Raw genomic sequence first — 25,661 nt, 5'->3', positions numbered from 1 at the left:
GAAGGAGGAAGAAGTGAAGTCCATAATGTATTCGGGCAGCAGGACGTTAGCGCGCAGGGAAAGCGCACAGCATCACGGAAGTAGCTGTGAAAGGCTGGTTTGCCTGCAGCCTCCGATAACACAACACTCACGCATGCGCAGAGCAGAAATGGAAGGCGCGCGAGAGCCCTGAGCAGCCTCTTTGGTGGGCGGCACGCGAAAGACTACTTCGCCTGGCTCGGACGAGCCAGAGCACGAGCGGCGGAAAGCGAGTGCGCGTGCGCCCTGGTCTTTCGGCACGGGCTGGGCCCAGGTGGGTGTGTTTCCCCCTCTTCCCCCCCTCTTCGCACGCGTGAGTAGCCCCGCCCCCTCCGGCCCCCGGCCGGGCTGGGCCGGGCAGCCATTTTGGGCAGAGCTTTGTTATGGTTCGGTGTGGGGAACTCAAGCGACACAGAGTGTGAGGCGGGAGGGGGCGAGTGGGGCCTGGTCCCGTAAGCACGGCCTTGTGTGGAGAGAAGGGAAGAGGAGCTGGACTTGAGGCGGCGCTGAGCGGCAGCCAGCGACCTTTGGGGAGAGAGTAAGGTAGGGAGCGGGCAGGGGGAAGCCCAGAACAGGCAAGGGGGCGGGAGCATAAACAAGTGGAGGTTCTGTTGCAGGAAAGAGCCGAGGGGGCGGTGGAGGCCCTGCGGGGTCGCTTGGCGGCCGGGAGAGTTGCTCGGGGCAGTTGTTGGTTTGCGGAAGCGCTCGGGACGAGGGGCATCGCGGAGAGGTGCTTGGCAAGGGTTGGGGGGGCAGGGAGGCGGCGATAGCTAATAAGAGGGTAATGGGGGGACCTGCCAGGAGGTGTCTGCGCGGGCAATTGGGGGGGGGGCAGGGGTGGAGACTGGAGGTGTGCGAGGAAGGATCAGCTGGAGTAAAGAGTGAATAGCGGAAGGAGGAGGCTAGGGTAGGCCTCTGGAGTGCAAAGTTGAGCAGGAGGTGCGGAGTGGCCGGAGCAGGCAGTCAGTGGCATGTGATTTTCAGGGCAGGTGGGAGAGGGGTTTTTTTTTTTGTTATTTGTTGGCATGGGGGTGAAATGGATTTAGGGTTCCAGCGTGGGTATAGGAAGGGAGGGAGAAGCTGATCAAAGCAGTTGTGAGACTAGGCTAAGGTAGGGGGCGGGTCTGAAGTGAGGTAGGCGGGGGGGGGCTGTCGAGTAGGGCACAGGATTTTATAAAGTGCGAGGAGTTATTCTTTAGAGGAAAGGGGGGAAATGCTGGCTTGTTGGACAACTTGTATACAGCTTGTTGGACAATTCGAGACAGTAAAGTGTGGTGGGTCAAAACTAGGAATATTTAAGTAAGAATGCTTGACTTGGCGTAGTTTCCCTATGGAACTGTTTTCGTTTTCTTTTTCACACACACCCGCCCCAAACAACAACAGCGACTCTGTCTTCAGGAGCAAATATACAAGTGTCAGGACTGGATAATTATATCTTGCCTTCCATGCAGACTGCCTTGTAAAATCTAGCATTGTTGTTCTTGCTGAGCAGGCTGAGAAGGAGGGAGTTGACTTGTGGGTGTGTTTGTAGGGAGGTACAAATAGAGTATTTTGAATATTAAGACAGAAGGAAGGCATACAGTATTATACTTGTGCAATACTTCTTTGCTGCATATGACTCAAGGTAAGGAGTAGTGTCAGATTCTGGCAGTTACTGGTAGATTTTTTTAATGCTTGAATGGAATGTGCACTTCGTGTGTCTTTCCTGTTGGCTATATAACTCTAGATACTGCTTGAAATTATTTTGGTGGGGGGGGTGTAAAAACATTTTCCTTTAAAATTTGGGTAGTTGAGTTAAAATATAAATGTTAAATAGAATCTAGTGCAAATGTGGAAGTTGTTGTGTGTCTTAAAAGGATAGTTGCTTTGACTGTTCTGCACCAACATTCCTTGGGAAATAGGACAATTTGTCTATATGCCTTCTATGTAGAAGATAGCCTAGAGGAAACTGAACAATTCTTAACTTTTAAAGAGAATGTACTAAACTAGTACTTCAGCCTGATAACCTTAACAGTAAGAATTTGCATCTAGAGATCTATCAATAATACTTTAGTAACTTGTTTGACTTTTAGATGCAATAGAAAAAAAGAGTTCCACTGACCAGTGTTTTCTTAGGGGTGGGAGAAGAGACCAGACTTATAAGTTCTACTTTTGTTTTTTTCTGGAACCCCAAGATCCATCAACCAGAGTTGGGTGCAAAAGGCATACTTAAAATTAAAGAATCTGAGCCCAATAATTTGTTTTTAGTACCAGACCTGAACTGAGCTGACAGTTCTTCCACACACATATCCACTCCTTGTTGCTCTATGCCACCCTATTTTCTTCATTTCAGCAATCTGATTTGTGCGTCTTGCTATTATTAAGCAATTGATAGTCAGAAATCATTGCCAACCTCCTGAAAATCACATAGATCTTCCATTAAATCCCCAATCTCTGCACCCTTGTCTTGGGTGATCATTGTCAGGGTAAGGATGAGAACTAAGTATATTATGAAAGGATAATAGAATTTTGCAATCATTTTGATAGGTACTTCATTTATATAAACTTGTACACACTTTTGCATGAGTCACATGTTCTTTTTTAGATGTATCTCAAAGAGATTAGTGGGTTTGGGATTATTTGTATGTCAGCTAATACTTTTTAGTCGATTTACCATTTGCAATTCTCCCTTTCTGTACAACAACCATAAGTGAAATTTAACCTTACAGTCCAAATACTGAATGCTGCATTAACACTTCTGCTAATAGTAGTAGACAGATACGACTGTGGGTGGGGATTTTTTAATTAGATTTTGAGTTGTGTTGTCAAATTTCTGCTTCTGTTGTCATATACCCTACTGTAATGAGAAGTGGAAATAAGATTAGAAATTTTCTTAAATCCTGCAAAATATTAACATTGTCATGCTAAATGCTCTTCAAATATGTCCACCCAGTTAATAGTCTGCATTCCTATTCACACTAACTTCAAGCTGCATTAAGTGTAGTGGAACTTCTGAGCTAACTGGTTTATTGCACAGTTTTGTTTTAGATACCTGAGTTAAACTCAAGTGCTTTGTACATAGTGAAGCTTATACAGAAACTCGCTTGTCACTTAGGCATTCTGGTGCTTGCTAGTTTTTCTGCCTCTGTAAATTAAGAGAAGAGTGTAAGCCTCACCACTCTGGAAGACTTAATTGCTCCAGAAACTTTGCTCTAGTAACAAATTGTCAATATTTCTGTACACAAGAGTAGCAGTGCAAAAACATTTAGTATTAGAAGAAACAACAGAACTGGAATATAATTCCCAAAGAGGATAGGTTTCCATTTAAGTTTCTAGAATTTTGTTAATGTTTAAGGAAAGAGATCAGAATGGCTATGTTGCATTCAAAGCAAGTACTGAAAGAGAAGCCAGTATTGCCTCACCAGTTGATTTGCATGGTATTTGGTAGCCTTTACTGACTTATGGACAACTGTTAAGGGGGAAGGAATGACTATTGTGAAAGAAATATGTTAGTTCGCTCTTTTGCTGCAACCTCTGTATTTTAGAAAGAACACTACTTTGAAAGATAAGAGGTTTTGATACTTCCCATCTCTCCACTTCCCCTTTCCCTACTCCTTTAGCTGTAAAAATAGTTGAGTACTATATGGTAAAGTCAAGCTAGATTGAGACCAATGTAATGCATTTCTAGGGCACACATTTCTTCAAAAAGGTGATGAGACTGCCTAATTTTTATTCTCTTTCCAGGCTCCTAACATGTCTCCTACAGTAGGCTGCAGCATGTTACTAATTTGTCATTAATAATGTTAAGCTCAGGTACTTGTAGCATAACCATATATCAGGGGTCGCCAACGTTTTTGGACCATTTTGAATGTTGAGAGAATGCTGATGGTGCCAGTTACAATATGGCAGCCACGGGGGAATGGCATGGCACAAAATTAGAGAAAGTGAAGATACATTTTCTGCCCCTGAGCAACCTCATGCTTACCGTGGGAAATCAGCTGTGGAGGTACTAATGTCAAAGGCACAACAGCCTTGTTTTCCCCAATGGCAGTCCTAAACCAAAGCATAAACTGCCATCCTGTATCTAGAACATAAATAGAACAAGCCCTGTTTAAAAAAGGAGAAAGACTTCTGAAATAAACATGTGTACTGTGCATGTGGGGCCTATCACATTTTTTGTAAAATGGTATAAATATGACCTTGTAACATAGTTTCAAGTACCGTATTAGGTCAGAAGAAGAAATGCAAAAAAATTAAATTGTGATGGTCTTAAAATCTAAGCTTTCTTTTTGAAAGACTGTAATATGTTTGATTCATGGTGGAAAGAAAATTCTGTTCTAGATAATAAAGAGAAACTCTGTGAAGGGTGAATTCCACTATGTATTTAATCAAACACAGGATTCACTCATAGCACACTTTAAAAAAAAAGATTTTAAAAGTATGTAATAGATGCTACGAACAATTAATGCAGATCTTTCATTGGCTTAATTTCTGGAGTGTACACAGATATTTTACAGCTGTGTGTGTTTGGAAATATGGAAAGTAGTAATTCAGGTTCAGGTGTAACTGAATTACAAAAAAATGGTTAGGTGTGTAAAATGGCTGACTTGTCTTCAATTTGTCTGACATGACTTTTTAAAGAATATATTGAAACAGACCGCTTTCATTTTAGAAATATAATACATTATTTGTTTTAAAAGGGGGAGACTCAAGACCACTTATTTAACAATGTATGGTGTTTACACCCAAATAATTTCATCTCCAAAATAGCTATGTATTTGTACAGGCATTTAAACTTGCCCATACCAAAATTGGAGCTTACTTGCAGCCTATTATGGGTTGAATCAAGCAACCATTGGATAAATGGAATGACTTCTGCTCCTGCAGTGGAACGTCTCCTCCCCATGACCCCTGAATCTGAGGTAGTGGGTTGGGGAGGTGGGGGTGCATGGAGGGGGGAGGAGAAGTACATGAATGAAAGCCATTCCACTTGTGCAATGATGTTTTCAGATACAACCCAGAACATTTTAAAGCTTGGGAAGTTTTAAATAGTGTGGCAGTGGAACTGGTCACCTTAGACTTCGTTTATGGATAAATATATGTGTTGTGATGGTCATCACTATTTGATGTTGATAGACATCTGTATTAACCTGAGATACAAACAAGAGTCAGCATCGACACATAGCCTTTTCACTCCTTCCTTTACCAGAGTGAAGCAGCCAGGAAGCTGCATCCAGACCAGGAGCCATAGTTATGGCTTTCAAACAAACCACATTATGAAACCATGGTATTAAGGTGGTCACTGCATTAACTAGTTCCAAGTGTGAATGTATCAAGAAGCTGTCGGCTGCAGCTTCCTGGCTTGCTCATTTGTGCAAAAGAAGAGGTGAAATGGTTGCATGTGAGTGCCTGAAACTTGTGTAAGTCTTGATTTACTAAGCCAAGATTATCCTCTGAACATCATCCATGTATAAAGTATGCACAAATTAATATGGGTTCAGCAACCAATATGTTGACTTGGATGAAGCAACTCAGTGATCAAATTTCAGTTGAGCCATGGCTTATATGTGTGGCATTATGGACAGCAAAAATAATAATAGTTTAGTAATGGCCCACTTCACAATGATATCAGTAATGATGCCTCTCTTGTTTCAGTGTACAAAGGGTAAATTCTTCGTATGTAGTTCTGATTTTGAAGGGTTTCACAAAAGCTTTAGTAGATTAATGTGGGACATATTAAGCTACTAGTGAAATACTTGTTGTTGTGATGGACGTTATGTGTGTGTGTGTGTATAAACCCACATGTGTGGAGATACCGTGTACACTACACACATTCCAGGGGCATCTGCAGTTTGTGTATAGGAATACACCCTCTTGTCTGAATGGAAATATATGATTTTTGTGGCCACAATGTAGCCTGCTGTATGAAGGTAACAGTGTTCAAAACTCCCATTGTTATAGGTGCATTGTGCGCCAGGAAATTTTATTAGTGTGAGCATTTTCTGAGCTCTGGGCGCAGTACTACTCCTAAGATTTCAGATTAAAATTACAGTGGAAGGCAGAGAGGACCTTTTCTGACTCCCCACTTCCAGCTACTCTCTGAAGACTGGAGAAGAGACCCTCTTAAGAATATTAGGGGGAGGGCAAGAGAAGGACTAGACCATGTGAAAAATGAACATAATATTTTAGCTGCAGTTTACTCATTTTCAGCTTTGTATTCTTGTTACTTAAAAAGCATTCCATTGTTGCACCCATAACCTAGGTTTAGGGTGCCATTTACTTCCTAGCTTTCAAATCTGTTTCTAACGCTGGAAGGTAAGACTTGTATTTTATATTCTGTCCACTCTTGTACCTGGCCCTTTCTGCAGCCCTTTGGCTGAGACCTTTTCACTCCCATTTAAAAGGTTAAAACCAATACCAATAAAACCAAGATATGATTGCATAGCATTCTTGTTGGCAGTCTAGCTGCAATAGTCTAAACTGCAGTTTCCAAAATGTCTTCAAAAACAACCCCTTGAAAAGCTCATTGCATTATTTCAGTCTAGAAATTAGCCAGCCATGGCCAGGCTGTCTCTTGTCAAGAAAAGGTTGCAGTCAGCATATCAGGCATAGCTGATAAAATGCACTATGTGCCACTGAAGCAGTCATGTTAAAATGGCAAAGTTGAATCCATAAGCACCCACAGGATGCACACCTGATCCTTAAAGGAGAGTGAAATCCTTTTCAGAACTGGTTGAACAGCACCTCCCTGGGCAGATGAACCACCCACCAACAGCACTTCCATCTAGTTACAATTTATTGGTTCTCTGCCAAGTACCAGGACAGCAGTGCTTCATCGGGAATTGACAGAGCTGGGTGTCAAAAGCCCCATAACCCTTTATACAGGAGTTCCTCAGCAGATAAGTTGGTGCAGAATGGGTTCCCATAAAATAAAAATCTGAAAACCACTGGTGTAAATCATAAGCACTGCAGCAGTGGTCTGAACCACCTAAGAACATTCCGCCAAATCACCTTCTTCCATCTAATCAACCATATTCAAGGTTTCAGTGGAAGGAAATGAAGGTGGAAGAACCATCTCCAGTACACGGCTTCAAATTTCAGATTTAATGACAGTTACTTGATTTCAAGCTTTCTCGGAAGTAATACATGCAGATCCCATTATCTGAACATAATGCGTTCCTAGAAAATCACTCATTAGGCGAACAATCACATAATGATATGATGAATCCCATATTCCCCTCCTAACATTTAGTTTGGCCTTCAGTCACTGCCTCTGCTCTGCAGGTTATATTAATCACATCCCTTTTGTAATTTTTATTGATCAGGGTTGACCATACCAGTTTGAATTTTGTCATCTTAAGGATGGAAGTTAGGGCTGCTGTTCGCTTTTGTAGAAGGTGAAAAGATGTGGTGTGAAATGTTTGTACTCTGTTTTACATGAGTTGGGCCAGACTGCTGTTGCTCCTTTTTTCTGTGCTTGAAAATAGACTAGGATGTAGACTGAAGCAGTGTTAGTTGATTATACTGGTTCATCATAAATACATCCTGCCATACTAAACTGAAAGATCAAATTCAAAATTGTTAATATATGAAGATGTTTTCTTTGGTGTGGGAATAAGTTCAATCCTTCAAGTTCTGAGGGTCCAGATGCTAGTGCTGCTTGTGATCTATGGGCCAGTAAGTCTTAGTATGTGGCTGAACAGCACATCCAAGTGTTTTTGCCTACCAATAGTGTCTTCCAAAGTGTCTTCCAATACAGAATTCCATTGCTCAAAATGCATTTATATGGGAAAATGCAAGGTAGCACTAACTAGCAAAGAACTACTGCACATGGCGTTGGAAGTTATGCAATCAAGAGATGTATGGAACAAATTAGGTTTCGGAAGAAGTAGGATGAACTGTGTTTTTAATTGAGAACACAGTAAATAATCATGATTGGGTAGAATTAATGGAATCTGGACTGGTTTTTTGCAGATTTCTGTTTAAGGTTAGATAGTAAATCCCATGTGAATCACTCAGTAATTTGTGTATACCTATACCTAACAAGGGACGCGGGTGGCTCTGTGGTCTAAACCACAGAGCCTAGGACTTGCCAATCAGAAGGTCGGCAGTTTGAATCCCCGCGACAGGGTGAGCTCCCGTTGCTCGGTCCCTGCTCCTGCCAACCTAGCAGTTCAAAAGCATGTCAAAGTGCAAGTAGATAAATAGGTACCGCTCCGGCATGAAAGTAAATGGCATTTCCGTGCGCTGCTCTGGTTCGCCAGAAGCGGCTTAGTCATGCTGGCCCCATGACCCGGAAAAACTGTCTGCGGACAAACACCGGCTCCCTCGGCTTAGAGCGAGATGAGCATGCAACCCCAGAGTCGTCCATGACTGGACCTAACGGTCAGGGGTACCTTTACCTTTATACCTAACAAACATTGAGCTGTAACTGTATGCATCAGTGATTAGAAAGCTGAATGCATAAAACATGCAGTTTTCTAGAGTAAACTAGGCTCTTCTGCACACTCAGCTGTTTGCCATATTGGTTTATTAGTTGCACTTAAGTCACAGTTTCCTGTGAAGCTGTGGTTTGACAAACCTTTGAAGCATTGAAGTAAGGCACTCGAGGAGGTAATGAGATGGATGCATTGTCATATTGCTAACTTTCAGACTGATGAGTGATAGCTTATCTGTCAGATTGTTGAGAGGCTCCCTGGGACAGTAGGTTCCTTTGATTTAAACACTTACACACAAGGTTTTGACCACTATAATATGGATGTGGTACACAAACTTGCAATATTATATATGTATACATTTTTGAAGGGGCCATGATTTCATAGTGTTTCACTAGATATAAATTGCAAAGCTGCCAGACATGCAAATAGCCATTTTAAAACTCTTTAGAAAGGAGCAGTACTAAAAACATTACAAGTAAGGGCTATTCTATGGAGATTACACTTAACTTTTTTTGTTCTCAGTTCTATTGGTTATTCAGTGTCTATGGTAACATCTGTTAGGTCTTTAATAAATGCACAGGTATTTGCAGATTTACATGTAACTGCATTGTGCTAATTTAACCCTTCTCTGCTTTGCTTCTCAGGTAAACCTCTAGTAAGCTGAGCAATAGTTTGGAACTTTTATCCCAAAATAGAACCCAGTTACAACTTTGCTGAAAGGAAAATAATTTTAGTATTTGAGTTAATTGAATAACTTTTCCTCCCAAGAGTTGTAATGTTAAATTCCTGAATTATACTGTGTATTAACTTTCACTTTTAGTTTAGACAAGTATATTACGTCATTCATTCTCAATTGTTACTTGCTAGAGCTTTAGTGATAGATGCCACAACACTGCAATGTGCTTTTCTATTAATAATACTGACATTTTTGAACAACTAAAATACAAGTACACACCCAGAAACACAATAATTGAACAATAGGACATAAACAATCTAACTTTAGGAATGGAAGCAAGAAAAAAGTACGGTATAATCGAATCTAAAGATACGTGGTATACATTCTACTTGTCTTTGTTTTCCTTCAAAGGATCCTTACTTCTGAAGGAAAAGTTGAAGTTGGGATACAACCATATCTTGCTGCACTTAGGCTACACTCTGTATAGCAAAAAGAGGTGGGGGAGATGCTTATGTGTAACATAGATCAGGAGAAGATGACTAATCAGAATCTAGAAAAGGGTTCTGTATTTTTTCCAAACAATTTAAAAGTTTGCTGCGTCTTGTAGTTCACCCACTCCTTGCATACCAAATCCAACATTCCAATCCGAGCTTTCAGCTGGGTCCTAGTGCTTTCATGACTGAATGATTGTGAGGGTGGTACAGGTGGATGAGAGTGGGTAAGCCTCATTGCACGAGCAGAAACCCTTGTGTTGGCTCCTGCTGGCTAGCAGAAATACTTAGCCCAACAGGTCTACTGTGAGTAAAATATAACTGAGTACTATCCTCAGGCTTTTGAGTATACTAAAATCAAGTTACATTTTCAGTGCATTTTTTAATTAAAATTTAAACTGCGTAAGGCAGGCATCCCCAAACTTGACCCTCCAGCTGTTTTGGGACTACAATTCCCATCATCCCTGACCACTGATTCTGTTAGCTAGGGATGATGGGAGTTGTAGTGCCAAAACAGCTGCAGGGCCAAGTTTGGGGATGCCTGGTATAAGGGAAGTGCTGCTGGCCTTATGTTCTTGCCTTGGTAAATGGCATACTTAATGGTATAGTTAATGATTTACTGTGAGCATAGCTTTCTGGGCTGTTACCATTTCCCTTCTAGGGCACAGTGGAAGCAAACTATGATCCCTGGCTTAGTATTGCATCTGAATTGGGAATTATTATTTGTTTCACTTCCAAACGGACCATGGTTTGTGAATTATGCTTTGTTTCTACTTGTGCTAGCAGAGAGAACACAACAGCCCAGCAAAACATGTTCACAATAAAACATTAAGTATGCAGTGTGATGTGTGAAATAGTGTGTTGTCATGTCAAAAATATAAGTATTGTAATAAAAATCTGAAAAGCTTTGCATTTGTTTGGATATAACATCTAAATCACATTTAGTGTTTTGATTCCCTCTAACCCCATCATATATTTAAGTTCAAATACTCTTGGGAGCAGAATGGTGTGTAGATGAACTTTTGGTCTCATTCATTTGGGTTCATCTTCTTAATTATTATTATTATTTGAGATACTTCATTAGGTAAAACTAACCCACCTTTTTTGTTTGTTTGTTTGTTTACTTTAATAAGTCAGAAATGTTAAATTGGAATCTATTCAACTGAGGGCATCAGGATATGTTCCAGGAAATCAACATTTCTGGTTTGAGTTGAATCCTGAGAAGGCTTTTGTGTGTGTGTTAATGTCTCTTGCAAAATAATGTTGAATTCCCGTCTAGCAGATATGGAGTTCAATTTCCAGGTTGTGAATGGATCGTTAACCTCCCTTCCTGCCCCAATCAGTAAAAGAAAAGTTATCACTTCACTTGGGACTTGCATGAGGAGGTGTTGCTAGAGCAGTGTTTTTCAACACGAGATGTTGCCTGGTGTGCCTTGGGAAAAATTGACAGGCGGTCCGCTCTCATCCGATTCCCCATAGAGAGCAGCGGGGATCAGTGGGGATCAGAGGATCGATCCCCGCTGAGCAGAGAACGGTCCGCAATGTTTTTGTTTGCCATTAAAGAAAAAAAATATTAAACATTTTCTAATGGTGGTGTGCCTCGTGATTTTTTCCATGAAACAAGTGTGTGTGCCTTTGCCCCCAAAAGGTTGAAAAACACTGTGCTAGAGGACCACAGTTCCTGGCCATGCATGCTGCACTGATGGGAGTTGGAGTTCAGTAAAATCTGGAGAACCAGAGATTTCCCATTCCCAGCATAGTAATTATGGGGCCAGTATATTAAATTGGTGATTCTTTTAAAAATAATGTGCCAATCTTGACATGGAACTTTTTGAATCAGGGTAGAGCAGCTTTCCCTGACTTGGAGCCCCCTCCATCCCCAACTACAGCTTCAGCTAGCATAGCTAATGATTAGGGATGATGGCATTTGTAGTCCAAAATGTCATGAGAGCACCAGGCTGGAAAAGGGTGAACTAGGGAATATAAACTTACTACTTTGCCATGATTATAGCTCCACATTGAGCTATATGAGATCATAGAATCTTAGAGTTGGAAGGGATGCAAGGGTCATCTAGTCGAACTCCCTGCAATGCAGGAATCTCAGCTAAAGCACCCATGACAGGTGGCCATTCATTCAACCTCTGCTTAAAAACCTCCAAGGAAGGAGAGTCCACTACCTCTTGTGGGAGTCTGTTCCACTGCCGAACAGCTCTTACTATCAGAAAGTTTTTTCCAAATGTTTAGTCGGAATCTCCTGACAACTTGAAGAAATTGGTTCAAGTCCTACCCTTCAGAGAGGGAGAAAATAAGCATGTTCCCGCTTCCATGTGACAGTCTTTAAGATACTTGAGGATGGTTTTCATATCTCCTCTCCTCTTTTCCAGGCTAAACATACCCAGCTCCTTCAAGTGCTCCTTGTAAGCCTTAGTTTCCAGACCCTTAATCATCGTGGTTGCCCTCTGCACATGTTCCAGCTTGTCAACTTCCTTCTTAAATTGTGGTGCCCAGAATTTGGACACAGTATTCCAGGTGTGGTCTGACCAAGGCAGAATAGAATGGTACTATTACTTCACTTGGACAATGTACTTCTGTTGATGCAGCCTAGAATAGTGTTAGCTGTTGACTCATGTTAAGCTTGTAGTCCCCCAAGACCCCTAGATCCTTTTCACATTTACTGCTAGTAGTCCAGGTGTCCCCCATCCTATATTTGTGCATCTAGTTCTTCCTGCCTAAGTGCAGAACCTTAGATTTGTCCCTATTGAAATTCATTTTGTTTGCCTGGGCCCAGTTCTCCAGTCAAATATAACTTTACAGGAAGTATGTATCAAAGAGAAATTCAGGACTTAAAGAAATGAATGCTATGCCGAATACTTTAAATGCTGCTGTTCTGGGGTTTCTTTTTGACCAGTTGGAAACCTTCCATAATTTACCTTTCGTGATTCTAGGCATATAATTTCTGCCATGGTGATAAATCAACGGAACGTGGAATTTTTAAATTCTAAAATGCATAGCATCCTTAGTGATGTGCTAGTGTTCTGTGGTGTGTGTATGCGTCCAATTTCAAATAAGTCATAGTTTAGTAGTTGTTAGGGTTGATTAATTATAGACACTGTATTAGTGCGGGTTATTTTGATAGGTAATAAAATCTAAACCTTTCATAAGAGTTTTTCTGAGCTAGATTTACATATTCAGCATTGCATAGTATTGACTGCTCAGTCCTCTTTTGGTTGACTTTGGGGGTTTTGCCCCCTTTTAAAGTGTTTTTTTTATATATCTGCAAGCCTCAAGGTTCCCTCTGAGCAGGCAGACAACTTTCCTTTGGTTTCTTTCTGGCCCTTTTTGGGGGCCTTTGTCGATATTCAGTGAATTTGCAATTAGAGAGTGTTATTTGTATCCTCTGTTGGTAGTGCATGTTGGCAGGCCTGTGTTTGAACATGGCAGCACCTGCAAAGTAGGTATGTCTGGAGTGTTGGAGTTCAAATCCTTATTCATGAAGCTCACAAGGTAGCTTTGTTGTTGGTAATAATAATGATGATGATGGTGATAATTTGTACCTTGCCTATCTGACTGGGTTGCCCTAGCCACTGTGGGTGGTAAAGTCTTTCAGCCTAACCTACTTCATGAAGCTATTTTATGAAGACAAAATAAGGTAATACATGGACGGATGGGGTACAAATAGGATAACTTTCAAGTTAAAAATGCTGAAATAGGGTGTTGATTGAAAATAACCACAGGTAACTTAAAAACTGGCTTGCTTCATGATTTCAGTAGAAACTGAAGAAGACGTGGAAAACTTATATGTTATTGAACTTTTAGATCCTTTTTGCTTCATTTACTGATAGGTAATACTGTCTTTCTTTCAGAGAATACTTCGTGAATTCTACACTTTTCAGAAGATCGTCACCCAAATTCATTATAATACACCAACTTTCTCTTTTTTAAAGCAACAACTCAACTAAATTAGTTCAGGGAGAGATTATTTTCTGGCTTAGCCCCTTTTAGCTTTAATTGAATGCATTCATAGCAACAATAGGACAGAAATCATTGTGAATCTTACCTCTTCATCAAGTTGCTTTTAGTTCCTCCGCAAGGAAATTTAAGTTACATTATGTGAAAATCCTTTCAAGATACAGTTTTAAGAATGCTAACAACTTTTTAAGCAACTGTAAAAGTGGTGAAGATGAGTCTTGCATTTTAGAACTTCTACAAATATAAGTTTTAACACACATTTTCAGAATTTGCAAGATACTTCATGGTCCTGCCACCACCTCCCCGCCCCCATTCAAAATCAAGTTGTTGCAGAAGATGAACAAAGTGGATTTGTGGAGTTCACCATTAATCATGGTGTCTTTCTGAATGCTGTGCATATCGGATAAGTACTGTTGTAATGTAAAAGTTGAGTTGCATAGCATTGTAACAACAACAGCTAAATTAATGAGGTGAATGTAGTTGTGGCTTTTCAAAAATGCACACTCCCTTTTAGGTATTTTTTTTCTCATATAAGTGCAGAGAGCAATTAAGATGAGCAGCTAGAGGGGTGAGGGGTGCAGTCGGCACGAAGTGCGGCTTCTCGTGCTTCCTTTGGGACTCACCCTTGCCACAAAGCTGGCATAGGTGCACCCTGGAGAAGGAAGAAATCTGGAGAGCCAAGAGAAGTGCTAAAAGTGAGAGTGGTGGACTGCAGAGGCCGGACTAGGTAAGTCATTGTGGGACTTCTTTTGTTTATAGCTATATGAAAATACACAATCTTTGCGCCTTCATTTCCATCTCTGTTTGTGATATTTCACAACAGGTATGTTCAAATGATCATATCTTGATTTAATAAGAAGAAATAAGAAGTCTTGTGCACCCACATGCAGCTGCTCCTTTCCTGTCTGCATGAGGTGGCAAAGAACAGGGAAGTCTTTAGTTAAAAATAATATCCTGTTTAGTAGCTTTGGGACTCACCAGTATTTGAAGCCGATGGCTTGAGGTTGCCTTCAGATGGTGTCTAGAAGCATAAAAGTTGGAAGTTGGTAGGGGCCCAAGAGTCGTCAAGTTCAACCCCTGCAATGCAGGAATCTTAACTAAAGCATGACAGAAGACCATACAACCTCTGCTTAAAAACCTCCAATGAAGGAGAATACACCACCTTACAAGAGAGTCTTTTCTACTGTTGAACAGCCCGACTGTCAGAAAGTTCTTCCTGATGTTTAGCCAGTATTACCTTTCTTGTAACTTGAATCCTTTGGTTTGGGTCCTAGCCTCTGGGACAGGAGGAAACAAGCTTGCTCCATCCTCCACGTGACAGTCCTTTAGATAACTGAAGAAGTTTGAAGAGTTTCCCAGTTCAGACAAAATGGGAAATGGGATATTGTTGACTGTGGATTTCTTGTTATGTGCTCATGGAAAAGCCATGATACAGTTCAAACATGCTTATTGTGAAATATTAATAGCAGGGGTCAGCAAACTTTTTCAGCAGGGGGCCAGTCCACTGTCCCTCAGACTTTGTGGGGGGCCGGACTATATTTTTTGGGGGGGGGGGAATGAATGAATTCCTATGCCCCACGAATAACCCAGAGATGCATTTTAAATAAAAGCACACATTCTACTCAAGTAAAAACATGCTGATTCCTGGACTGTCCGTGGACCGGATTTAGAAGGCGATTGGGCCAGATCCAGCCCCCGGGCCTTAGTTTGCCTACCCATGATTTATAGTGTACAGAGGGAGACATGAGTTAAATACTAATATGCTGGAAGGGAAATTAATACTGAATTCTTCATCAACTTTTTCTAGTTCCCAGCAGAAACTATAAAGGTTGATGGAGCTCAGTTTCTACTTTTATTGGTTTGAATTGAGCATGGAGGGTGGAAATCAACAGGAGCCATTGAACTACAGTAGTTCAGAATGGATCTATATCAAGTTGTATATTCTTCAATTAGCTCTTGGAAAGATACTGAGTTGCTGTCCAAGCTGTTGGGGGCAGGCCCAGTCCTGTCTTTGCTGTGTTGTCTTTGCTCTGGGAAGGGCTGACAGTGGATATGTGTTGTTCATCTTGTCTTAGATCCTGGCCATGAGGTTTGATGCCTCGCTTTATTGAAGGAGAGACACTGGACCTAAATGGCGCAGCATGACTTTGTTCCTGCCTGGCTTAACTTCTCCACACCACAGTCTGCTAAGGTAAACGACTGAATCTTGGATCAAACTCTTCAATAACATTTAGACAAGTTATGGCCAGGTTGCCTATTTGATTATGAAATGCATACATGGCTTTGTAAAATAGTTAAGTTATATTGGCCATACTGAGCCCGCATTAAAAGTGCATCAACAATAAAATAGTAGGACATTGCTACCAGAGTTGATAGCCCATTTGTCAAACTAATGCTTGCATTAAAAAAACTAACATACAAATTGCATTTTTGGACAATTTGTCACTAATGATCTGTCGTCATGACATGGGAAAAGCTGCAAAACTTAAATGTAACCAGTGCCCTCTTTAAACTGTTTTTTGCTTCATTGGGAAGGGTTGGTTTAAACTCTTGCCTTTTGCGTGGCTGCAATGTAGCCTATTCTAGTTACATTAATTGATCCATGCACTTTTGCCTCTGGCCCCACCCACCACTGGCATGCATCCCCTGGAAGGTTCTCAGGGAATGTAGACCTCGGGTTGAAAAAGGTTCTCTACCCCTGGTTTGGAACAGCCAGTCTCTCAAAGTCATGCACAGAGAAAATACAAACATTTACCATTACAGTAACACACAAAATTGTTAATTAATATGTGGGCAAAGTGGATGTTCTGGGAACAACAAATGCTACAATATGACTGAAGCTAAGCTGGTGCTGTCCTGGAAACCAGACTACTGGGAGCCCCTTGTAAGAGTATACAGTCATACCTTGGGTTGAAGACGCTTCGAGTTGAGTGTGTTCGAGTTGCGCTCCTCGGCAACCCGGAAGTAACGGAGCTTGTTACTTCCAGGTTTCGCCGCTTGCGCATGCGCAGATGCTCAAAATGACATCACGTGCATGTGCAGAAGCGGCGAAAAGCGGCATGCGCAGACGCGCTGTCGCTACCTACGTTTACTTCTAGATACGAACGGGGCACTGGAACGGATCCCGTTCGTATCTAGAGGTACCACTGTATATATAATTTGGATAGGGTTGTATTTACCATTAAGATTCAAATGTGCAGCATGGGGGTGTGACATTGCTCCTGTGTGCCCAGTAGCAGCTATAGCCAGAAGTGCTTTTTGTTAGTTTTGATAGGTGCACCAGCAGTTCCCATTCCTGGTTAGGACAGACCTGGTAGCAATAATTAACGACAATATCCAGATTGGATTATCATAATGCATAGAACTATTATAATGCACTCAATGTGCACATTCAGTGGCTTCTTATAAATGAAGAATCTAAATGCCATTTTCCAATATGGGTCCTAAACTGTTTGACAGCTGATCAATCTGTTACCCTGAAATAATAGCAAGATAATTTGCTGTCACAGTGTATTTAAAAGGAATCAAGGAAGGAACAGATTCTACACAATTGCAAACGTGTGGCTGAAGCTGGTACATATATACCAAATATAGCTTTGTTGGTTGGTTCTGGTGGTCACTGGAATATCACTTTTGAACAAAGTAGGAAACAGTCTGATAAACTCCTGAAAACTCATGCGGAGCTCATAATTCCAGAGCCTTTGCATGTTTTGATTATTATTTTTTCCTTAATAGGCCCCTGGAACCACTCTTGAGAAGCACGGAGAGCATCTTCCTCGGGGAGAGGGCCGCTTTGGAGTAAGCCGGAGACGCCACAACTCTTCTGATGGCTTTTTTAATAATGGTCCCCTCAGAACTGCAGGAGGTATATAAAAGGGCTAATACTAGAACTTGTACACACTGGTCTTAGGTTTTATTACTCACTTAGGTGCTGCAAACATTTAAATGCTTGAAAAACCTGATTGTCTGAGATAAAAGTGTGGAGGTTTTCAACTTACCCAGGACTTTGTAACAATTGTTTCCTATGAGAGAGTAAACTCTGAGCACTCTGTAGGTAGTATTCTGATTTTTCATGATGTGCTAGGAGTCTGTTGGCATACTTAAGCAAACGTCAAGAAGACAGCTGTGATAGAAGACTATAATGTCATTGCTTGTATGGTAGAATGGTTAGGGTATATTGTTCACTTGGACTTCATAATAAAGGCTGTAATCCCAAGATCTGGTTGGAGTAGTAAAGGTGATATTCTGAACTGACATAGAGCAGGGATGGGGGACTTTCCCCCCAGGTGGGCCAAATCTGTTTCTGCCCTACACTTTGCAGGCCAAATTTGGGCAGGGTCTCCCATCTGTCAATCACCCAATATCACAATGAGGTGATGTGCTTCTATGAAAGAGCACTCCCAGTATGCCATCATAGAGACTTGGTCCAGGATTGCTATGGTGTTTCCATAAGAATCAACTGATGGATGGTTAGAGTGTGCCCTGCTTCAGCAAGGGAACAATGATGAACTTCTTTCTAATTGTTCCATATGGCATTGGGGGGAGGGAAATAGATAAGTGTGATTTGCCAGAAGTAGCTGGGCTGCATTGTAGGTCCAAATTGGCTCCCGCACCAGAGCTTCCCAACCCCTGACAAAGTGCATTGTTGCTGCACGCTGGCTTCATTAGAGATCTGTACTATGGCAGATATTTTAGGTACTGACTATTTTTATTCATACAACCACCTTCCTCTCATGCAGACTGCTGGCATCAGCCTTCCCTGCACCGTCATGATTCTGTGGACTCTGGTGCTTCTAAAGGAGTTCATGTTGGGCTAGCTGGCAATCAACCTGGCTGGTATGGTTCTTCACGAGGCCATGATGGCATGAATCAAAGAGGAGGAGGAACTGGATCCCATCGCCACTGGAATGGCAATTTCCACTCCCGAAAGGGTTCAGCCTTTCAGGAAAAGCCACCTGCTGAGACGAGGGAGGAAAAGGAAGAAAAGGAGAAACTGCAATTTGAGGAGGAAGACTTTGTAAGTGTACAGTACTGTGTTTTCAACAAGGTTTCCTGCTGATTTTCACAAGCACTGATTTCTTCTATGCTTTCATGCGTCTCTGTGTTTCCCCAAACTGCATAATGTGTGAATGCTCTCCCGCAAGAGATGTGTCCAGAACATATGTCCACCTACATGTTCATAGGAAAACTCCTTTCTTTGGATATAGATGGGAAGTTCGTCCCACGTACCAGTTGGGCAACCAATATCATTTTAGTTCCTTCCTCCTTCCAACTCACAGCTCTCCCTAAGGCTAGATGCTGATTAGACATACTGATTATTCCATGTTTAGACTATATAAAAAATTAAATCTTCTTTTCATGCAGTACATCTGCTTCACTTAAACCTATTTGTATCTCCAACCTAGTTCTTTAATAAACTTGCTATTTGCTCACACTGGTTTGCAGAGTAATTAAGTACAACAGCAAAGGAACATTGTCAAGATGTTGGTATATAAATTGTGAGAGAATAATGTTGAATTTAAATTAAATTAAATTAAGTTTTTTAAACTTAGTCCTAGCTAAGTAACTTGAAAATAGAGTTAATATTCTGTATCATAGTAAGACATATGTTTTTCTTTGTTTCCTAGCCATCATTGAATCCAGAAGCTGGAAAACAGAACAGCCAGAGTAAACCAGTTGGGACTCCATCTGGTGTTTGGGGTAGGTATTGAGGCATCATCGAACAGCCATCTTCTTAGTAAAAGATATAAATTGTCTTTCCATTTTCCTTCAAAATTAGATTGAGCTGAATCTTAGAATTTTCAAAGATGCCTTGGATATTTAGTGGTGGTGTTGTAGAGTCCTTGAGTCTCACCAAGAAATGCCTGTGTTCTCTTCTCTTCTCCCCCCACCCCATCATATTTGACATTCAGCATCCTAGACATTTAAATCCTGCCCATTCAGTATCTAGAGCATTTCTCCAATTCTTTCCAGCAATGTGGAAAGTGCTGTGTTTCCCATCCCTCATCCATCCAAGCAAGAGAGTGATGCTTGAGCCCTGAGCCTTAAGAAGCCACATCGTAAAGGATGGACTTGATTCAATGAGTTATGGATCCTTTTTAATGCCCAAAGAGCCCATGTCATCTACTAACCATTAATCACACATCTACTGTACCAATGTTCAGCCATGTAACATCCAAAGTAGTCCTTAAGATAGTTAGGCCCTATGCATACCACTGGTTACAGACACATAGCCAGAATGGAACATACTAATTGAAAGTCGAAACTTTTTGTGAGAGGCCTAAGCTAAACATAGCTACTTGCATCTTAGTGCTCATCTAAACTATATTGGGCCTAAAAATGAGCTTGTAACAATATGCACAACTGATAATTCCTACTGGTCCAGGTTTGTTCCCTCCAAAGACTCTCATGGAAGAATAGTGAATATAACTTGTTTCACCAGATTGCAATTATATAAAGCGTTGTCCTTTAGAATTGGGCTTTATTTGAACTGAATATCCATCTTGGTTGAAAACTAAAATAAATCTATTTGTTAACTACATTTCCAGACTAGTCCTTCTCAGATCCTGTCCTATATGATGAGCTGTCACCAAATATTTCCTGTTTGAGCAGGTGCTAAAATAACTGGGTTGAGAAAAGAGTGAACTTGTAGAAAAGAGGACTACGTTTCTGCCTTCCTGTAACAAGTAGTGTCTATAAAACCATCTATTCTCATTTGAACTAGGGATGAACTGCATTTTTAATGAAAATTTGGTGTGTTTTTCTTCCCCACCCCTTTTACTAGAGAACCCTCCTAGTGCCAAGCAACCTACCAAGATGCTGGTCATCAAAAAGGTTTCAAAAGAAGATCCTGCTGCTGCCTTCTCAGCTGCATTTACGTCACCAGGGCCTCAGCTTTCAAATGGCAACAAGGCAACTACCATTGTCCCAAGTGTCTACAAAAATCTGGTTCCCAAGCCTGCAACACCCCCTTCCAAGGTATGCTTAGGTTCACTCAGGTAAAAGGTAAAAGTACCACTGCAGGGGAAGTTTTAACATTATGTTGACTAACCTAAAGGAAATAGTAAATTGTGCTGTACTAAAGCTATACAATAGTATTAGAATGTAAATGGAAATAAGGGGTTCATGTTGAAGGTTAAAAGTTTTTTAAAAAAACTGGTTATCTTGAGTTGGTGTTCTATATGCACTTCCCTCCTTTTCTCTTTTCGTCCTGCTCCCCAATGTGAGGGTGTGCCCTCTCTCCTTTGCTGAGAAGGGCTGCATTATGACAACCAGTAGACACAGGAACATTTGGTATTAAGCTCTCAACAATCTCTATTTACTTGTGACTTAGGGACACGTGCCAGGTTTCCTCGTTACTCCAGTTCTGCATGCTTTCTCCCCAGCTGTTCCTGGCTTCTACTTTTGTATTCCCTGTCTTCAACTCTTAGTGCTTCCTCTACAGTTTAAGTGTTTTACACAGGGTGTTACCATATAATCACCATGCACAACATGTGTCTTGTAGGATAAATGCAGCCCTCTCCATTTGCACACATTCAGGGGAATTCTAATTGCCCACTGTTGCACCTTCTCACCTCTTTGTAGGAATAAGCAAGGCCTGCCAAAGCCCGTCACAAGTAGAAATGGGGATGGGAAACTTTCTGCATTAGTCCGACCACTTTCTTTTCCTTTTCCTTTTCCTGGATCCGTGATGGGGCTGGTGCCAGTTTTTTCAGCCTGCTGACAAAAATATAAATAGTAATCAAGGTGACTGTCTAGTTTTAAGCAAGATAAAAAATTAAGTTACTAGATTGATTAATTATTGATGTTGCTTTTATGCAGTTTTTTGCTCCCTAATGTTACTGTATTTGTTCTCTTCTCATGGTAGCCAAGCCAATGGAAAGCTAACAGAAGTGAACATAAACCAGGCTCGCTCTCCTCCAGCCGTGATTCTGCTTTTACAAGTCCAGTGTCTGTAACCAAACCTGCTGTACTGGCCAGTGGCTCTGTTCTCACCTCTTCCAAAGAGGTAAGCTTGAAAGGTTGAATTAAAAAAATGGATTTTAAAGTATTTGAACATCAGTGAACATACACTTATGATCACCCAGCATAAATGACACAAATAGAAATGAGGTAGGGAGGACAGGATCCCTCTGGTAAAAAGTAAACTCTGGAAGATTTGCAGCACTTTTATTCTCTCTACAGAGTCCTTCCAGCATCACCCCTCCCATTGAAATAAACTCCTCTCGCTTGACAAAGCTGATGCGACGCACCACAGATAAGAAGAGTGAGTTCTTGAAGGCCTTGAAGGATGACCGGAATGGGGAGTTGCCAGAGCGCCATGAGAGCAACAAATTGGAGGATGTAAGGGTGCAGCTCCGGTTTTTCTTTCTAGAGTATTAAAACGATAGGGATTTTTGAGTGTGAAATGAAATGTTGTGTTAAGGGTATGGCAGAGCTGGTATTTTCCAACTATTCTAAGTGCTTGACTTGTCTAGTAATCAGCTACTTTTTATGGGAATTTGATTTTTGGTTCTGTTCTTTGACTTGTGCAGATAGGTGATAAATGATAGTTAAAGGAGTGAGTTTTCGCATAAACAAAATATGTGTCCTCTTCATGCACAGTATGTCCATTTAGTGAATAACCCCTGCAGAAATTCATTTTTAATCTATATATACTAGTTTTTTCAACAAATAAAACAAAGCTATATTTAATTTTTAGAAATGTAAAGTGCATAACACAAAACAGTATAGACATTTTCATTCCCCCACTCCCCAAATAATTGTGCTGGACTAACACATTAAGGTAATTGAAAGCTTTTAAAGTATTTTTACTTTTGGGAAATAAAGGGTGATAGAGGTATTAAAGAGTACTGGCTACTGATCTTGGAAGCAAAATACCTTATTGGTTACAATAAGGTTATAACTAAGCATTTTGTCAGATGTCTGTGGGACCAGATCCAATGTGTGCAGAATACATGGTTAAGTTATTTGTTGGGAACCCATTCACAATCCTGATTGTAGGATTCATCAAGGCTTGAAAATTGCACACATAGCACCCTGTTGGACATGTGTTTTTACTTTGCTGGATTGTGTTCTTATTACAGTAGTAGGACTTGCTTAACCATTCTAGAAACTACAGCTTCTAGATAGAGGGATCTTGGGGGAAAAAGAATATTTTTACATTGTAATTTGTTAGTATTATGGTCAGGAAGGCAGGGTATATATTGATTATTTTCCCAAAAGCAAACTCCTTACAGAGCAATTTGTGCATGTTTTGAAGTCTTGCTGGGCTTATTCCATAGCAACTGTGGTTTTGATTGGATAGATAGCAGTACAAGAGTGGTTGTTTGATACTATGATCTAAAGGCTCAGCAGCCTTCACCAGGCAATTTGACTTATTTTTTTCTCCCTTGCCAGATGGAGGATGGCAGCACACCAGAACCAAAGGAAAACTGGGAAGAGAATTGTCACCAGAATGGTCTTTCTCTGCCTTTAGAAGAAGGGGAGAACCTTTCTCACTCATTAGAAGCAGAACACAGGTAAGAGGGAAGACAGACTGCTAAGGAAAATCTTTTTCTACCAGCGTTGTAGATAAATTAGTGGAATAAGAGTCAGAAGTAAAAGTAGAACCTGAAACTTCTTAAAGTTCTATCACCAACCACAAGTTATTGTCAGTTTTTGCTTCTATTGTTTGATCATGCTGTTCTTGCAGCGTAGTGTGCTGTCCTGCAGTGGGTGCTCATATACTGGGAGGGTCTTTGCACAGAGGCATATTATTTCAAAGGTGATGGCAAGGGTGTAACTCCCTAACAGCTATCTATCACACATAAGACCTGAATGTTTTTGTGGAATAAATCATTAAGTCTTCTGACACTACCCCAGCTGTTTGAGCACAACAGTAGACACTTAATGTCATGGCTAGATCAGGCCTGCATAAACCGGAATCCAGTAATTGCTCAACCTCTGATGCTGCAGTGCTGCTTCCTCAGAGCAGGCATAGGAGTAATGGCTCCTTTTCTGTTAGGGATGCTTTAGTTGTGATTCCTGCATTGCAGGGAGTTGGACTATCTAACCCTTGGGATAGCTTCCAACTCTACAGTTCTATGATTCATAACAGGACTAGGGAGCAAGTTGTATTTGCCATCATTTGTCACAGAGTCCCTGTTGACAGTGATGTTGCTGCCACAAGGTAGAGTGAGTTGGGGAAGAGACATTTTCTCCCATTTGCTCTGGAAGAGGCAGATGACACAATTATTTTCCCCATTATTTATCACCCCTCAGATTTTGACATGCTGACAAGCACCTAATAAATGCATGTCAGCATGCATACACAAAAAAACTATTCCTCAAGAATAGTTGCTTTCTTACTAATGAATAAAGAATACAAGAGGTGTATTCTACTCAGTTATAACCTGAGAGGGAGAAGGGGGCAACCCCATCCACTTGGCTTCTAGCTCCAGCCATCACTGGTCCAGTTCTTTCTCACATTAACCCTCAGGAGTGGGCCTGTCACAAAAAAGCTCCCAATTCCTGCCATATTCCTTTTTCATTCCCCAGTCCCTCATAACCACATCATTTACTTTCATTACCTAGGTCCTTCTTCATAAAGTCACCCCATGTTCCTTTGCAGCTGAAGAATACTTGTTAAATAATTGTTAACAATTATTTAACATTATTTAACAAGCATTGTTAACAATGCTTGTTAAATAGAACTTAACTAATTCATGTAAAAATCAGTGGTGAGTATCTATAGAAAACGTGTCAATTTTGTATGCATTGTGATGTGGGGGTGGGTCTTTCTTCCATTGTTAATCCAACCTCTCTTTCTCAACCCACCCCCATCTCCTTTAAATTACTAGGTTATTGAAAGCAATGGGGTGGCAAGAGTACCCTGAAAATGATGAGAATTGCCTTCCCCTCACAGAGGATGAGCTCAAAGAGTTCCAAATAAAGTCAGAGCAGGTATGTTTAGCTTTTGTGTTTAATATTATTATCAGTCTTTTAGCATTGGTCATTTCCTAGTTTTATTTCATAAAACCTGTGAGATGACTGCAAAAGCGTCTACTCAGTTATTTTTTTGCATGTTGACAAGCCTATATAGACTTTGTTTTATATGTACATAGTATTAGAGTGTACTCTGCTTTGAGCTCTGAATGGAAAAGGGAAACAAATATGAATTCATTTTCCTTTCTTTCCTGCAGCTAAGAAGAAACGGCTTTAGGAAGAATGGATTTCTTCAAGGCCGTGGCAACAGTCAACTATTCTCCCACTGGAGAAGCACTTTTAAGACAGAGTTTGAGGAGTCGGATACAGAAACAAGTAGCAGTGAAACTTCAGACGATGATGCCTGAAAATAGGCACAAAAAACCCACAGTACAAAACAACCCAGCAAACTCAGTTTGTAGTTCAGCACATAAATGTTTGGGGTTCAAATGAAGCAGAAGTTTATTCTGTCTCAAGTCTGTTCAGTTTCTTTTTATTGTTGAAAACTTCATGCACAAGGGAAAGAATTATATCCCAAAGAAGAAAGCTATTGGCTTATTTTTGGTTTTGCCCTTCTATGCTTCATAGAGAACAGTCCATGCAGATGGGTGACTCATGGCCTTCTGGTGCAAGGCATAGTTTCAGTCTCATCAGCAGCAGGATGTAAGGGACTGAGTTGGGCAGCCACATGCTTCTCATACTGCCGTCCACATAGCAAAATGCTGTGCGGCAATAATGTGCTAAAACAATCATTGTCAATGACAAAATGGCTATGGAAGTTCTAATTGTGTTAAATTAATGCTAATAACATGGAACTTTTTTATTTTGTTTTTTGGCGGCTCGGGGAGCTTCATCACTTAACCAGGCGTGTTTGGTTTTTTTTCTTTTTTGGGGGTACAGCTGTAAAATATTTGGATATAGGAATTGTTTGTGTTCTTGCAACCTTGATATTCAGGGTGGATTGTAAAATATAAATTTTTGTGGGACTTCAAAGATTAAGATTATTTTGATAACATTATTTACAGATTTAAAAAAGTGACTATCACATTGAGTCTGTATGAGGGGGAAAACTACTGCAACAAAAGATAACTAACTTGGAATAAATATTTTGCATCAGTTTGCCAA

The 25,661-nt window shown here is 40.8% G+C and overlaps 2 protein-coding genes across 5 annotated transcripts in view; one reads left to right on the top strand and one right to left on the bottom strand.

The window, feature by feature from the left end:
* Positions 1 to 25,661, bottom strand: part of TMEM69 (transmembrane protein 69) — a 36,897-nt gene that overhangs the window by 8,667 nt on the left and 2,569 nt on the right. The window contains exons 2-3 of one of the 2 annotated variants that reach the window (XR_014169071.1): positions 21,146 to 21,287; positions 18,392 to 18,526 (exon numbers count right to left, since the gene is read on the bottom strand). The gene's annotated coding sequence lies outside the window, so the exon portion shown is untranslated. Of the gene's footprint in view, positions 1 to 18,391; positions 18,527 to 21,145; positions 21,288 to 25,661 lie in introns of those variants that run through there. The other variant, XM_081914034.1, reaches the window with a different exon arrangement.
* GPBP1L1 (GC-rich promoter binding protein 1 like 1) lies at positions 152 to 25,661 on the top strand. Of its 3 annotated transcripts, none has more exons than XM_081914000.1 (12): positions 152 to 292; positions 13,466 to 14,298; positions 15,647 to 15,762; positions 17,307 to 17,436; positions 18,311 to 18,588; positions 19,199 to 19,271; positions 20,356 to 20,549; positions 21,439 to 21,579; positions 21,756 to 21,914; positions 22,971 to 23,092; positions 24,413 to 24,515; positions 24,755 to 25,661. In XM_081914000.1, exons 3-12 carry the CDS (start codon positions 15,703 to 15,705, stop codon positions 24,902 to 24,904), a joined length of 1,410 nt encoding a protein of 469 aa, XP_081770126.1. In that variant the 5' UTR covers positions 152 to 292; positions 13,466 to 14,298; positions 15,647 to 15,702; the 3' UTR covers positions 24,905 to 25,661. The 3 variants fall into 3 exon arrangements, with proteins under 3 accessions (XP_081770126.1, XP_081770125.1, XP_081770127.1); XM_081913999.1 differs by lacking the exon at positions 152 to 292 and adding an exon at positions 364 to 561; XM_081914001.1 differs by lacking the exon at positions 152 to 292 and adding an exon at positions 1,265 to 1,642.

Source organism: Podarcis melisellensis, assembly GCF_964234715.1.
Source record: "Podarcis melisellensis genome assembly, chromosome: 6".
NCBI classification, from domain to species: Eukaryota; Metazoa; Chordata; class Lepidosauria; order Squamata; family Lacertidae; genus Podarcis; species Podarcis melisellensis.
The sequence above is the reverse complement of the archived record's forward strand: the minus strand, read 5'-3'. Positions and strand labels throughout refer to the sequence as shown.